Source organism: Panulirus ornatus, chromosome 30, assembly GCF_036320965.1.
Source record: "Panulirus ornatus isolate Po-2019 chromosome 30, ASM3632096v1, whole genome shotgun sequence".
NCBI classification, from domain to species: domain Eukaryota; kingdom Metazoa; phylum Arthropoda; class Malacostraca; order Decapoda; family Palinuridae; genus Panulirus; species Panulirus ornatus.
This window is the reverse complement of record NC_092253.1, coordinates 26,259,611-26,275,703: the sequence shown is the minus strand read 5'-3', so window position 1 is coordinate 26,275,703 and position 16,093 is coordinate 26,259,611. Positions and strand designations below refer to the sequence as shown.

General features: G+C 41.1%; 1 protein-coding gene across 11 annotated transcripts in view; it reads left to right on the top strand.

Moving 5' to 3' along the window:
* Positions 1-16,093, top strand: part of LOC139758515 (pancreatic triacylglycerol lipase-like) — a 210,395-nt gene that overhangs the window by 261 nt on the left and 194,041 nt on the right. For all 11 annotated transcript variants that reach the window (XM_071680024.1, XM_071680026.1, XM_071680027.1 and 8 more), the window contains exon 2: positions 12,747-12,963. In XM_071680024.1, coding sequence (XP_071536125.1) covers positions 12,807-12,963 — 157 coding nt within the window. In that variant the 5' untranslated portion in view covers positions 12,747-12,806. The remainder of the gene's footprint in view (positions 1-12,746; positions 12,964-16,093) is intronic.

Genomic DNA, 16,093 nt, shown 5'->3' with positions numbered 1-16,093 from the left:
TGAGTCAGGTCAGGTGTGAGTTGGGCAGATTCCACATATATGGTACACATTTATGAAAAATTTTGAGGTTAGGACATGAATTACATCCAGAAGCCTATTTCCACTGGGGTTTTACACCAGGATATTTACTTCATGTGAGGAAATGGATTAAAATCTCTGCACTTCATTATTATCTTTGGTGAATAATGAGTCATTTTATCTTGAAATGCTAATTTAGTAAGGTACCTTGAGAAGCCATATCTTCTACAGCATAGATTTAAGTAACATGTTATACAATAGAAAAGTGAAGTTATAGGTTTTCATATTTGGGGAAAATGTAGGGTTCATGAAAGCCTCACTTGATACTTAGAAACTGTGGTGAAAAATAACAACATTAAGGTCGAAAATGTAGTGTTTATTGATGCCGTAGCTAAACATCACCCATGAAAACCTCATGATACTTTGAAACTGTAGTGAAAAATGCCAACTTTAAGGTCGTCTGCTGCAGGGGATTGCATGTCATCTGCTGTGTTGTCTTCATATTGATCATGCTGCACCATTTGGTTGATGTTCGGTTATGGTTTTGAATGATATATTACTACTAGAATTGGTTCTTTTGATTTTTTTTGACAAGTGTATTAATTTTATATTGATCAAGGCAACATGTTTCCTGATATAGTTTTGCTTGGTAGAAAAGAGGAGATAGGACAGTCCTCTGCAGGTACCTTTTTAATCGCAATAAACAACAAAACATCTAAAACATAAGCCAATTCCCAAAGCTAGTTTTGATGTGCAGCTCTTCATCATTGTTAGCATTTGATACTGAAAAGTTGGTTTTTACAGTGTTAGTGTAGTGTATAGGAAATACAATATCTGTTGCAGAACATGATTCAGTGCATTATATATTATTAAGTGATTTTAAGCAGTATGTCATGGAAAGTGTAATATTAAGTCAAAGTGGGTACTGTAATTCACTTGTAAAATATTAACAGAATTTAAGAAAACCGTTTTACTCCCAATTGGTCGAGTTTTACTTTGAATATCAATATTCTTGTCAAAATATACTATTCATGCTCATAAAAATGCAATGCCACCATGGTCTAGATATAGATAAAAGGATGATGCAGTGAGGAGCCATATGATCCTTGCAGGATTTGAATGTAATGCCATCATTTTGTTTACTAGTTTAGATTAGTTGAGGTTTTGATAGATTCTGTTAATATTTAGAAGTGTATTACCTACTTTTACATTTCTCAATTTCCTTGATTTGCATAATTCTTTTGGCCTTATTTAACATTTTTGCGAACAAGCGATTTTTTTCAGACTGTTCATTGTCTGGAAACTTGTATTGTTTTTCTATTTAAAAATAGGTGCTCAAAAGTATGTAATTAGAATTTTAAGAATATGGACTTAACCTTTATGTGCTATATTTAAGAAAAGCACATTGATACACCAGGTTGACTTATACTAATTATATAAGTTACATCACTTGTATCACTGGGGAGGTGATAATAAGTAGTGGTGATGTGAAAAGGAATTGGAGTGAGTATTTTGAAGGTTTGTTGAATGTGTTTGATGATAGAGTGGCAGATATAGGGTGTTTTGGTTGTGGTGGTGTGCAAAGTGAGAGGGTCAGGGAGGATGATTTAGTAAACAGAGAAGAGGTAGTAAAAGCCTTGCAGAAGGTGAAAGCCGGCAAGGCAGTGGGTTTGGATGGTATTGCAGTGGAATTTATTAAAAAGGGGGTGACTGTATTGTTGACTGGTTGGTGAGGTTATTTAATGTATGTATGTATGTCTCATGGTGAGGTGCCTGAGGATTGGCGGAATGCTTGCATAGTGCCATTTTACCAAGGCAAAGGGGATAAAGGTGAGTGCTCAAATTACAGAGGTATAAGTTTGTTGAGTATTCCTGGGAAATTATATGGGAGGGTATTGATTGAGAGGGTGAAGGCATGTACAGAGCATCAGATTGGGAAAGAGCAGTATGGCTTCAGAAGTGGTAGAGGATGTGTGGATCAGGTGTTTGCTTTGAAAAATGTATGTGAGAAATACTTAGAAAAGCAAATGGATTTGTATGTAGCATATATGGATTTGGAGAAGGTATTAAGAATATATGGTGTGGGAGGCAAGTTGTTAGAAGCAGTGAAAAGTTTTTATCGAGGATGTAAGGCATGTGTAGGAGTAGGAAGAGAGGAAAGTGATTGGTTCTCAGTGAATGTTGGTTTGCGGGAGGGGTGCGTGATGTCTCCACGGTTGTTTAATTTGTTTATGGATGGGGTTGTTAGGGAGGTGAATGCAAGAGTTTTGGAAAGAGGGGCAAGTATGCAGTCTGTTGGGGATGAGAGAGCTTGGGAAGTGAGTCAGTTGTTGTTCGCTGATGATACAGCACTCATGGCTGATTTTGGGTGAGAAACTACAGAAGCTGGTGACTGAGTTTGGTAAAGTGTGTGAAAGAAGAAAGCTGAGAGTAAAAGTGAATAAGAGCAAGGTATTAGGTACAGTAGGGCTGAGGGACAAGTCAGTTGGGAGGTAAGTTTGAATGGAGAAAAACTGGAGGAAGTGAAGTGTTTTAGATATTTGGGAGTGGATTTGGCAGCGGATGGAACCGTGGAAGTGAGTCACCGAATGGGGGAGGGTGCGAAGGTTCTGGGAGCGTTGAAGAGTATGTGGAAGGCTAGAACCTTATCTCAGAGAGCAAAAATGGGTATGTTTGAAGGAATAGTAGTTCCAACAATGTTGTATGATTGTGAGGCATGGCCTATAGATAGGGTTGTGTGGAGGAGGGTGGATGTGCTGGAAATGAAATGTTTGAGGACAATATGTGGTGTGAGGTGGTTTGATGAAGTAAATAATGAAAAGGTAAGAGAGATGTGTGGTAATAAAAAGAGTTTGGTTGAGAGAGCAAAAGAAGGTGTATTGAGAGGGTATGGTCACATGGAGAGAATGAGTGAGGAATGATTGACAAAGAGGATATATGTGTCAGAAGTGGAGGAAACGAGGAGAAGTGGGGGACTAAATTGGAGGTGGAAGGATTGAGTGAAAAATATTTATATCCTCTTTGTCAATCTTTCCTCACTCATTCTCTCCATGTGACCAAACCCTTTCAGTACACCTTTTGCTCTCTCAACCAAACTTTTTATTACCACACATCTCTCTTCCTCTTTCATTACTTACTTGATCAAACCCCCTCACACCACATATTGTCCTCAGACATTTCATTTCCAACACATCCACCCACCTCCACACAACATTATCTATAACCCATGCCTCACAATCATATAACATTGTTGGAACTACTATTCCTTCAAACATAACCATTTTTGCTCTCTGAGATAAGGCTCTCACCCTTCACACACTCTTCAACGCTCCCAGAACCTTCGCATCCTCCCCCATTCTGTGACTCAATTCCACTTCCATGGTTCCACCCACTGCCAAATCCACTCCTAGATATCTAAAATGCTTCACTTCCTCCAGTTTGTCTCCATTCAAACTTACCTCCCAATTGACTTGTCCCTCAACCCTACTGAACCTAATAACCTTGCTCTTATTCACATTTACTCTCAGAATGGAGAAAAACTGGTGGAAGTGAAGTGTTTTAGATATCTGGGAGTGGAGTTAGGAGGAGATGGAACCATGGAAGTGAAAGTGAGTCACAGAGTGGGGGATGGGGTGAAGGTTCTAGGAGCGTTGAAGAATGTGTGGAAGGCGAGAATGTGCAAAAATGAGAATGTTTGAAGGAATAGTGGTTCCAACAATGTTATATGGTTGCGAGGCATGGGCTATAGATAGGGTTGTGCAGAGGAGGGTGGATGTGTTGGAAATGAAATGTTTGAGGACAATATGTGGTGTCAGGTGGTTTGATCGATGAAGCAGTGAAAGGGTAAGAGAATTGTGTGGTAATAAAAAGAGTGTGGTTGAGAGAGCAGAAGAGAGTGTGTTGAAATGGTTTTAGTCTCATGGAGAGAATGAGTGAGGAAAGATTGACAAAGAGGATATTTGTGTCAGAGGTAGAGGGAATGTGGAGAAATGGGAGAGCAATTTGGAGGTGGAAGGATGGAGTGAAAAAGAATTGAGTGATCGGGGCCTAAACATACAGGAGGGTGAAAGGCTTGCAAGGAATAGAGTGAATTGGAATGGTGTGGTATACCGGGGTTGACGTGCTGTCAGTAGATTGAACCAGGGCATGTGAAACGCCTGGGGTAAACCGTGGAAAGTTGTGGGGCCTGGTTGTGGAAAGGGAGCTGTGGTTTCAGTGCATTACTCATGACAGCTAGAGACTGAGAGTGAATGAATGTGGCCCTTTATGTCTTTTCCTAGTGGTACCTTGCGCTCATGTGGGAGGGGGTGATGCTATTTCATATGTGGCAGGGTGGCGACAGAAATGGATGAAGGCAGCAAGTATGAATATGTACTTTTGTATATATGTATATGTCTGTGTATGTTTATGTATGTATATGTTGAAATGTATAGATATGTATATGTGCATGTGTTGGTGTTTATGTGGGTGGTGTGTATGTGGGTTGGTTTGGGCCATTCTTTTGTCTGTTTCCTTGTGCTACCTCACTAACCCAGGAAAAGGCAATGATACAGTGCTGATGGCTGATTTGGGTGAGAAACTGCAGGAGTTGGTGATTGAGTTTGGTAAAGTGGGTGAAAGAAGAAAGCTGAGAGTAAATGTGAATAAGAGCAAGGTTATTAGGTTTAGTAGGGTTGAGGGACAAGTTAATTGGGAGGTAAGTTTGAATGAAGAAAAACTGGAGGAAGTGATGTGTTTTAGATATTTGGGAGTGAATTTAGCAGTGGATGGAATCATGGAAGTGGAAGTGAGTCACAGGGTGGGGGAGGGGGCGAAGGCATAGGGACCATTGAAGAATGTGTGGAAGGCGAGAACGCTATCTCAGGGAGCAAAAGTGGGTATGTTTGAAGGAATAGTGGTTACAACAATCTGATATGGTTACAAGGCATGGGCTATAGCTCGGGTTGTGTGGAGGAGGGTGGATGGGTTGGAAATGAAATGTTTGAGGACAGTATGTGGTGTGAGGTGGTTTGATCGAGTAAATAATGAAAGGGTATGAGAGATGTGTGGTAATAAAAAGAGTGTTGTTGAGAGAGCAGAAAAGGGTTTATTTAAAGGGTTTGGCATCATGGAGAGAATAAGTGAGGAAAGATTGACAAAGAGGATATGTGTCAGAGGTGGAGGGAACGTGGAGAATTGGGAGACCAAATTGGAGGTGGAAAGATGGAGTGAAAAAGATTTTGAGCGATCGGGACCTGAACATACAGGAGGGAGAAAGGCTTGCAAGGAATAGAGTGAATTGGAACGATGTGGTATACTGGGGTTGATGTGCTGTTAATGGATTGATCTAGGGCATGTGAAGCATCTGGGGTAAACCATGAAAAGTTTTGTGGGTCCTGGATGTGGAAAGGGAGCTGTGGTTTCGTTGCATTATACATGACATCTAGATACTGAGTGTGAACGAATGTGGCCTTTGTTGTCTTTTCCTAGCGCTAGCCTCGCGTGCATGTGGGGGAAGGGGGATGCCATTTCATGTGTGGCATGATGGCGACGGGAATGGCTGAGGGCAGCAAGTATGAGTGTGTACATGTGTATATATGTATATGTCTGTGTATGTATATCTATGTTTACATTGAAATGTATAGGTATTTATATGTGCGTTTATGTATATACATGTGTATGTGGGTGGTTTGGGCCATTCTTTCGTCTGTTTCCTTGCTTTACCTCACAAATGCTAGAGACAGTGAATAAGTGTAACCGAAAAAAAATAATACCGTCTAAACCTACTGGCAAGGCGGCGGATTTGGATGGTATTGCAGTGGAATATATTAAAAAAGGAGGTGACTGTGTTGTTGACTGGTTGGTGAGGATATTCAGTGTATGTATGGCTCATGCTGAAGTACCTGGGGATTGCCGGAATGCATGCATAGTGCCATTATACGAAGGCAAAGGGGGTAAAGATGTTTTCAAATTACAGAGGTATAAGTTTGTTGAGGATTTCTGGGAATTATATGGGAGGGTATTGATTGAGAGGGTGAAGGCATGTACAGAGCATCAGATTGGGGAAGAGCAATGTGGTTTCAGAAGTGGTAGAGGATGTGGGATCTGGTGTTTGCTTTGAAGAATTTATGTGAAAAATACATATAAAAACATGGATTTATTAATTATTTATTTATTAAAAAAGGGGGTGACTGTATTGTTGACTGGTTGGTAAGGTTTTTTTAATGTATGTATGACTCATGGTGAGGTGCCTGAGGATTGGCGGAATGCTTGCATATTGCCATTGTACAGAGGCAAGGGGGATAAAAGTGAATGCTCAAATTACAGAGGTATAAGTTTGTTGAGTATTCCTGGGAAATTATATGGAAGGGTATTGATTGAGAGAGTGAATGCATGTACAGAACATCAGATTGGGGAAGAGCAGTGTGGTTTCAGAAGTGGTAGAGGATGTGTGGATCAGGTGTTTGCCGTGAAGAATGTATGTGAGAAATACTTAAAAAAGCAAGTGGATTTGTATGTGGCATTTATGGATCTGGAGAAGGCATATGTTAGAGTTGATAGAGATTCTCTGTGGAAGGTATTAAGAATATATGGGGTGGGAGGCAAGTTGTTAGAAGCAGTGAAAAGTTTTATCGAGGATGTAAGGCATGTGTACATGTAAGAAGAGAGGAAAGTGGTTGGTTCTCAGTGAATGTAGGTTTTTGGCAGGGGTGTGTGATGTCTCTATGGTTGTTTAATTTGTTTATGGATGGGGTTGTTAGGGAGGTGAATGCAAGACTTTTAGAAAGAGGGGCAAGTATGCAGTCTGTTGTGGATGAGAGAGCTTGGGAAGTGAGTCATTTGTTGTTTGCTGATGATACAGCGCTGGTGGCTGATTCATGTGAGAAACTGCAGAAGCTGGTGACTGAGTTTGGTAAAGTGTGTGAAAGAAGAAAGCTGAGAGTAAATGTGAATAAGAGCAAGGTTATTAGGTACAGTAGGGTTGGGGGACAAGTCAATTGAGAGGTAAGTTTGAATGGAGGAAAACTGGAGGAAGTGAAGTATTTTAGATATATGGGAGTGGATTTGGCAGCGGATGGAACCATGGACGCGGAAGTGAATCATAGGGTGGGGGAGGGGGCGAAAGTTCTGGGAGTGTTGAAGAATGTGTGGAAGTTGAGACCATTATCTCAGAAAGCAAAAATGGGTATGTTAGAAGGAATAGTGGTTCCATCAATGTTATATGGTTGCGAGGTGTGGGCTATAGATAGAGTTGTGCGTAGGATGGTGGATGTGCTGGAAATGAGATGTTTGAGGACAATATGTGGTGTGAGGTGGTTTGATCGAGTAAGTAACGATAGAGTAAGAGAGATGTGTAGTGATAAAAAGAGTGTGGGTGAGAGAGCAAAAGAGGGTGTTTTGAAATGGTTTAATCACATGGAGAGAATGAGTGAGGAAAGATTGACCAAGAGGCTATATGTGTCAGAGGTGGAGGGAACGAGGAGAATTGGAAGACCAAATTGGAGGTGGAGAGATGGAGTGAAAAACATTTTGAGTGATCGGGGCCTGAACATGGAGGAGGGTGAAAGGCGTGCAAGGAATAGAGTGAATTGGAACGATGTGGTATACCGGGGTCGACGTGCTGTCAATGGATTGAACCAGGGCATGTGAAGCGTCTGGGGTAAACCATGGAAAGTTGTGTGGGGCCTAGATGTTGAAAGGGAGCTGTGGTTTTGGTGCATTATACATGACAGCTAGAGACTGAGTGTGAACAAATGTGGCCTTTGTTGTCTTTTCCAAGCGCTATCTCGTGCACATAAGGGGGGAGGGGGTTGTTATTATATGTGTGGTGGGGTGGGGATGGGAATGAATAAAGGCACAGTATGAATTATGTTTTTTTTTTTATTTTTTTATTATACTTTGTCGCTGTCTCCCGCGTTTGCGAGGTAGCGCAAGGAAACAGACGAAAGAAATGGCCCAACCCCCCACCCCCCCATACACATGTATATACATACGTCCACACACGCAAATATACATACCTACACAGCTTTCCATGGTTTACCCCAGACGCTTCACATGCCTTGCTTCAATCCACTGACAGCACGTCAACCCCGGTATACCACATCGCTCCAATTCACTCTATTCCTTGCCCTCCTTTCACCCTCCTGCATGTTCAGGCCCCGATCACACAAAATCTTTTTCACTCCATCTTTCCACCTCCAATTTGGTCTCCCTCTTCTCCTTGTTCCCTCCACCTCCGACACATATATTCTCTTGGTCAATCTTTCCTCACTCATCCTCTCCATGTGCCCAAACCACTTCAAAACACCCTCTTCTGCTCTCTCAACCACGCTCTTTTTATTTCCACACATCTCTCTTACCCTTACGTTACTCACTCGATCAAACCACCTCACACCACACATTGTCCTCAAACATCTCATTTCCAGCACATCCATCCTCCTGCGCACAACTCTATCCATAGCCCACGCCTCGCAACCATACAACATTGTTGGAACCACTATTCCTTCAAACATACCCGTTTTTGCTTTCCGAGATAATGTTCTCGACTTCCACACATTTTTCAAGGCCCCCAGGATTTTCGCCCCCTCCCCCACCGTATGATCCACTTCCGCTTCCATGGTTCCATCCGCTGCCAGATCCACTCCCAGATATCTAAAACACTTCACTTCCTCCAGTTTTTCTCCATTCAAACTCACCTCCCAATTGACTTGACCCTCAACCCTACTGTACCTAATAACCTTGCTCTTATTCACATTTACTCTTAACTTTCTTCTTCCTCACACTTTTCCAAACTCAGTCACCAGCTTCTGCAGTTTCTCACATGAATCAGCCACCAGCGCTGTATCATCAGCGAACAACAACTGACTTACTTCCCAAGCTCTCTCATCCCCAACAGACTTCATACTTGCCCCTCTTTCCAAAACTCTTGCATTTACCTCCCTAACAACCCCATCCATAAACAAATGAATTATGTACATGTGTATATATGTATATGTCTGTATGTGTATATATATATGTATACGTTGAGATGTATAGGTATGTATATTTTCTTGTGTGGATGTGTATGTATATACATGTGTATGTGGATGGGTTGGGCCATTCTTTCATCTGTTTCCTTGTGCTACCTCGTTAACGTGGGAGACAGCGACAAAGCAAAATAATAAAAAAAAAGATGGATTTGTATGTTGCATTTATGGATCTGGAGAAGGCATATGATAAGAGTTGATAGAGATGCTCCATGGAAGGTATTAAGAGTATATGGTGTGGGAGGCAAGTTGCTAGAAGCAGTGAAAAGATTTTATTGAGGATGTAAGGCATGTGTACGAGTAGGAAAAGAGGAAAGTGATTGGTTCCCAGTGAATGTCAGTTTGTGGCAGTGGTGCTTGATGTCTCCATGGTTGTTTAGTTTGTTTATGGATTGGGTTGTTAGGGAGGTGAATGCAAGAGTTTTGGAGAGAGGGGCAAGTATGTAGTCTGTTGTAGATGAGAGGGCTTGGGAAGTGAGCCAGTTGTTGTTCGCTGATGATACAGCGCTGGTGGCTGATTCAGGTGAAAAACTGCAGAAGCTGGTGACTGAGTTTTGTAAAGTGTGTGAAAGAAGAAAGCTGAGAGTAAATGTGAATAAGAGCAAGGTTATTAGGCACAGTAGGGTTGAGGGACAAGTCAACTGGGAGGTAAGTTTGAATGGAAAAAAACTGGAGGAAGTGAAGCATTTTAGATATCTGGGAATGGATTTAACATTGGATGGAACCATGGAAGTGGAAGTGAGTGACAGGGTGGGGGAGGGGGCAAAATTTCTGGGAGCGTTGAAGAATGTGCAAAAGGTGAGAACATTATCACGGAAAGCAAAAATGGGTATGTTTGAAGGAATGGTGTTCCATCAATGTTATATGATTGGGAGGTGTGGGCTATAGATAGGGTTGTGCGTAGGAGGGTGGAAGTGTTGGAAATGAGATGTTTGAGGAGTAAGTAATGAAAGGGTAAGAGAGATGTGTGGTAATAAAAAGAGTGTGGTTGAGGGTGTATTGAAATGGTTTGGTCACATGGAGAGAATGAGTGAGGAAAGATTAACAAAGAGTGTATATGTGTCAGAGGTGGAGGGAATGAGAAGTGTGAGACCAAATTGGAGGTGGAAGGATGGAGTGAAAAAGATTTTGAGCGATCTGGGCCTGAACATGCAGGAGGGTGAAAGGCATGCGAGGAATAGAGTGAATTGGAATGATGTGGTATACCGGAGTCGACGTGCTGTCAATGGATTGAACCAGGGCATGTGAAGTGTCTGGGGTAAACCATGGAAAGTTTTGTGGGGCCTGGATGTGGAAAGGGAGCTTTGGTTTCGGTGCATTACACAAACTATTTTCCATGACTCTGTCACTTCTCATACCTCTCTGACCCAAATACCTTACATCTGTTACCATATCATCAAACACATTTGCCAGACTTTGCAAATACTCACTCTTGTCTCCTCTTTACCTCTTCACTACCTGTTACCATATTCCCATTTGCCCACTTCACCAGTGTTTCCATTTTTTTTTCTCTGTTAATCTTCTGAAACACCAGTTTGTTCTCCCAGAAGTTTACTGATACTTGCTCAGCAACTCTCATTTACTCTCTTTTTCAGCACCTGCATCTTCCTCTTAACCTTGTGCTATTTTCTCTAATACATCTCCCAATCACATGCACTCTTTCCCTGTAAATACTGGCCAAGTACCTCTCTATTCTCTCTCACTGGCAGCTTTACTTCATCATCCCACCACTCACTACCCTTTCTCACCTGTCCACATTCCACCTTATGCCTGCCACATGTTCTCTTACATATGCCAGCACTGCTTCCCTAAAATACCTTCCATTCCTCACCCACTTTCTTAGCTTTGTTTGCTCTCACCTTTTGCCATTCTTCACTCAGACTTTCTTGGCATTTCTTCACTGTTACTTTCACCACTCTCTTCCTAACCATATTGTTTCCCCTTTTCCAACAACCTCAACAACTCTTAAGCCTCTACTCCACCAGATAATGATCAGATATCCTGCTAGCTTCCTGTTTCAGCATATTCACATCCTGAAGTTGCTTTTGCATGCCTCCTATCAATTAATATGTAACCCAGTAATGCACACTGATCATCATTCCCGCTCATGTAGATATACTTATGAATGTCACTTTTTAAGCCGGGTGTTCTCAGTCAATATCCTTTTTTCAGCACACAACTTCATAAGCTGTTTACCATTTCCATTTATCTTTCTGAATACCCCATACCTTACAACTGCCACATTACTCACCTTTACATTTAAATCACCCATCATTATACCTGGTCTCTTGCATCAAAACTATTGACACACTCACTCAGCTGCTCACAAAAAACACTTGCCTCTCATGGTCTTTCTTATGACCAGGTCCATAAGGACTAATTGTTGCCCAACTCTTGTTAATGACTCATTTTTACCCACATCATTCTAGAGCTCACTTCCTTACACTCTTTCATACACTTCCACTCACAGCAACCCCTGACTTTACTCCTAAGGCATTCCCAAAACAATCTTCCGCTTTACTCTTGAGCTTTAATTCACTCATAGCCAGAACACCCAGGTTCCTTTCCTCAAACATGTTGATGTAAATAGATGTAAAAATTATAGGAAAATTTACAATGGATTAGTAATTGATATATTTCTTATTCTTGCACTTTATTTCTCTTTCATTTGAGATGGCCATTAATTAGGACATTTTCTACCAAGGCCTTGTCTTTTGCTGTTAAAAGTGGGTGGTAATGTTGATGCAGAAGTGGAAATGTGTGTGACAGACATTAAGGTTTTAACACTGTAGTGAGATTTGAAGCTATTTGGTAACAGATATGTAAATGTTTCAACAGTTTAAATGAAGTCAGAGTCACTGGTAGTCAGAAAAAAAAGATTATGTAGAACATTGGATACCTGTCATTGCTGGAGTGATGTACAGTTCCGGCCAAAATTCACTTCACATCGTTGGTGAAACGTGGCACCTGGCAGATGTTATAAACATATAGTAGTCGTAGTATTCATTCACAGTTCTGAAACCATATGTAACGATATAGAGATAAATATGAGCTTTACTTCACATAGCTTCTGACTGTAGTTAGATGGTAGATAATTCCTCGTGCCAGAGTTTAACATATGTTCCTTCATGAACTGTCACATTGTTTCGTCCGTTAGTCTTGTGGTTTTGTGTGTCTGATATTTATTCTTAAAGCATTACACCTGTGCTTCCATAAATTTGGTATGTCAGTATCATGCATGCTGTTTATAGAGGTTTCAGATTGATTACCTGATATATTCATAACTTTACTGTTGTCTGTGAGTGCACAAAGAGCATTCATCAGCAGTGAACCAGTAACATTGTCCCTTACATATGCTTGTGGAACTGTGAATGAATGCTACAATTACTAAATGTTTACAATGTCTGCCAGATGCCAGGTTTCACCAAGTGTCAAGTGAATTTTAGCTGGTATACATGTGGGTGTTAGGAGCCAGTTGATCCATTGTAAACTGTGTGTATCATGGAAGGGTAATGGGAACTGCATTATGCCTTTAAGTACAGGGCTTTTTTGATGTATTCAGTATGTATTCTTCTCTTGCATTTTTGAAATACAGACAATTAGGAAATGATACTTGCAGGCTCACTGTTATTGTTAAAAGTTGTGAAGAAATATTTTGACTTATTTATGAATGTCTTAATTGGTTGATTACATTTTATTAAAAAAATTTACCTTGTCCAACAGCTTTAAGGTTGAAGAAAGTGATGCCTGATAGAGATGCTAGATGATCATGATTGATTGTTGATGCCTTACATCATGGCATATTGCAATGTTGTGATGACCCTTTCCCTCTTCCTATGGGGAGTATGCACTGCACAGGACAGTCACCACTCATCTGTCCCATATGACGTAACCAGTGGTAGAAATCTGTCTGAAGCTGTTGCCAGAGTCATTCCTGAAGGTAGGAACACTGGTTTGTTGGAATTAATCTTTGCCCCCAATATTTTGTTTTTTGTTTTTACGGAATGAAAATGGCAAAAAGTGTAAGTTTTAAGCTTATAGATAAACTCCCTGTAACCATGATAGAGATTGTCATGGAAATTTCAAATGTCTACTAGGGTAAAATGTATTAGTTGGTAGCCAAGAATATTAAAAAAGAATGATACCTAATATTGCTCGAAATGAAAGCATTCAGTTACACAGACATTTAAAGAGTTATTGGTTGACAGATGTAACCATAGAGTGGCCCCTTTTCTTCCTGACCACATAAAACTGGTGATAAAGTCTTGCTTTGCCAACATTTGTGACTAATTCGAACATAGGTTTCACTCTCTCTGGCAGATGATGAGTGCCCCATAGTAAACTTCACCCCCCATTTGGCTTTCTGAAGCCACAGTACTCTTAATTTCTTGGGTCCTGTGTTTTACAGACTTGTCAACTGCTGGCAACAGCCTGCTTATGTAAAATCATTATTCTGCTTTTGATTATCTTTTTTTTTTTTTTTTGCTTATTCACTTTTTGTAAAATATCTAGATTTGTGATCATATATTCCTTAGGGAAATACTTCCCACGCATTCCTCACGTGTCGTAGAAGGCGACTGAAGGAGCGGGAGCTGGAAACCCTCCCCTCCTTGTATTTTAACTTTCTAAAAGGGGAAACAGAAGGAGTCACGCGGGGAGTGCTCATCCTCCTCGAAGGCTCAGATTGGGGTGTCTAAATGTTCGTGGATGTAACCAAGATGAGAAAAAAGGAGAGATAGGTAGTATGTTTGAGGAAAGGAACCTGGATGTTTTGGCTCTGAGTGAAACGAAGCTCAAGGGTAAATGGGAAGAGTGCTTTGGGAGTGTCTTGGGAGTAAAGTCAGGGGTTAGTGAGAGGACAAGAGCAAGGGAAGGAGTAGCACTACTCCTGAAACAGGAGTGGTGGGAGTATGATAGAGTGTAAGAAAGTAAACTCTAGATTGATATGGGTAAAACTGAAAGTGGATGGAGAGAGATGGGTGATTATTGGTGCATATGCACCTGGGCATGAGAAGAAAGATCATAAGAGGCAAGTGTTTTGGGAGCAGCTAAGTGAGTGTGTTAGTAGTTTTGATGCACGAGACCTGGTTATAGTGATGGGTGATTTGAATGCAAAGGTGAGTAATGTGGCAGTTGAGGGAATGATTGGTGTACATGGGGTGTCCAGTGTTGTAAATGGAAATTGTGAAGACCTTGTAGATTTATGTGCTGAAAAAGTACTGGTGATTGGGAATACCTGGTTTAAAAAGCGAGATATACATAAGTATACGTATGTAAGTAGGAGAGATGGCCAGAGAATGTTATTGGATTACATTTTAATTGATAGGCGCGTGAAAGAGAGACTCTTGGATGTTAATGTGCTGAGAGGTGCAACTGGAGGGATGTCTGATCATTATCTTGTGGAGGCGAAGGTGAAGATTTGTAGAGGTTTTCGGAAAAGAAGTGAAAATGTTAGGGTGAAGAGAGTGGTGAGAGTAAGTGAGTCTGGGAAGGAGACTTGTGTGAGGAAGTACCAGAAGAGACAGAGTACAGAATGGAAAAAGGTGAGAACAAAGGAAGTAAGGGGAGTGGGGGAGGAATGGGATGTATTTAGGGAAGCAGTGATGGATTGTGCAAAAGATGCTTGTGGCATGAGAAGTGTGGGAGGTGGGCAGATTGGAAAGGGTAGTGAGTGGTGGGATGAAGAAGTAAGATTATTAGTGAAAGAGAAGAGAGAGGCATTTGGACGATTTTTGCAGGGAAATAATGCAAATGAGTGGTAGATGTATAAAAAAAAAGAGACAGGAGGTCAAGAGAAAGGTGCAAGAGGTGAAAAAGAGGGCAAATGAGAGTTGGGGTGAGAGAGTATCATTAAATTTTTGGGAGAATAAAAAGATGTTTTGGAAGGAGGTAAATAAAGTGCATAAGACAAGGGAGCAAATGGGAACTTCAGTGAAGGGGGCAAATGGGGAGGTCATAACAAGTAGTGGTGATGTGAGAAGGAGATGGAGTGAGTATTTTGAAGACTTGTTGAATGTGTTTGATGATAGAGTGGCAGATATAGGGTGTTTTGGTTGAGGTGGTGTGCAAAGTGAGAGGATTAGGGAAAATGATTTGGTAAACAGAGAAGAGGTAGTAAAAGCTTTGTGGCAGATGAAAGCTGGCAAGGCAGCGGGTTTGGATGGTATTGCAGTGGAATTTATTAAAAAAGGGGGTGACTGTATCGTTGACTGGTTGGTAAGGTTATTTAATGTATGTATGATTCATTGTGAGGTGCTTGAGGATTGACGGAATGCTTGCATAGTGCCATTGTACAAAGGCAAAGGGGATAAGAGTGAGTGCTCAAATTACAGAGGTATAAGTTTGTTGAGTATTCCTGGTAGATTATATGGGAGGGTATTGATTGAGATGGTGAAGGCATGTACAGAGCATCAGATTGGGGAAGAGCAGTGTGGTTTCAGAAGTGGTAGAGAATGTGTGGATCAGGTGTTTGCTTTGAAGAATGTATGCGAGAAATACTAAGAAAAGCAAATGGATTTGTATGTAGCACTTATGGATCTGGAGAAGGCATATGATAGAGTTGATAGAGATACTCTGTGGAAAGTATTAAGAATATGTGGTGTGGGAGGCAAGTTGTTAGAAGCAGTGAAAAGTTTTTATCGAGGATGTAAGGCATGTGTATGTGTAGGAAGAGAGGAAAGTGATTGGTTCTCAGTGAATGTAGGTTTTTGGCAGGGGTGTGTGATGTCTCCATGGTTGTTTAATTTGTTTATGGATGGGGTTGTTAGGGAGGTGAATGCAAGAGCTTTGGAAAAAGTATGCAGTCTGTTGTAGATGAGAGAGCTTGGGAAGTGAGTCAGTTGTTGTTCACTGATGATACAGCACTGGTGGCTGATTCATGTGAGAAACTGCAGAAGCTGGTGACTGAGTTTGGTAAAGTGTGTGAAAGAAGAAAGTTGAGAGTAAATGTGAATAAAAGCAAGGTTATTAGGTACAGTAGGGTTGAGGGTCAATTCATTCAGGAGGTAAGTTTGAATGGAGAAAAACTGGAGGAAGTGAAGTGTTTTAGATATCTGGGAGTGGATCTGGCA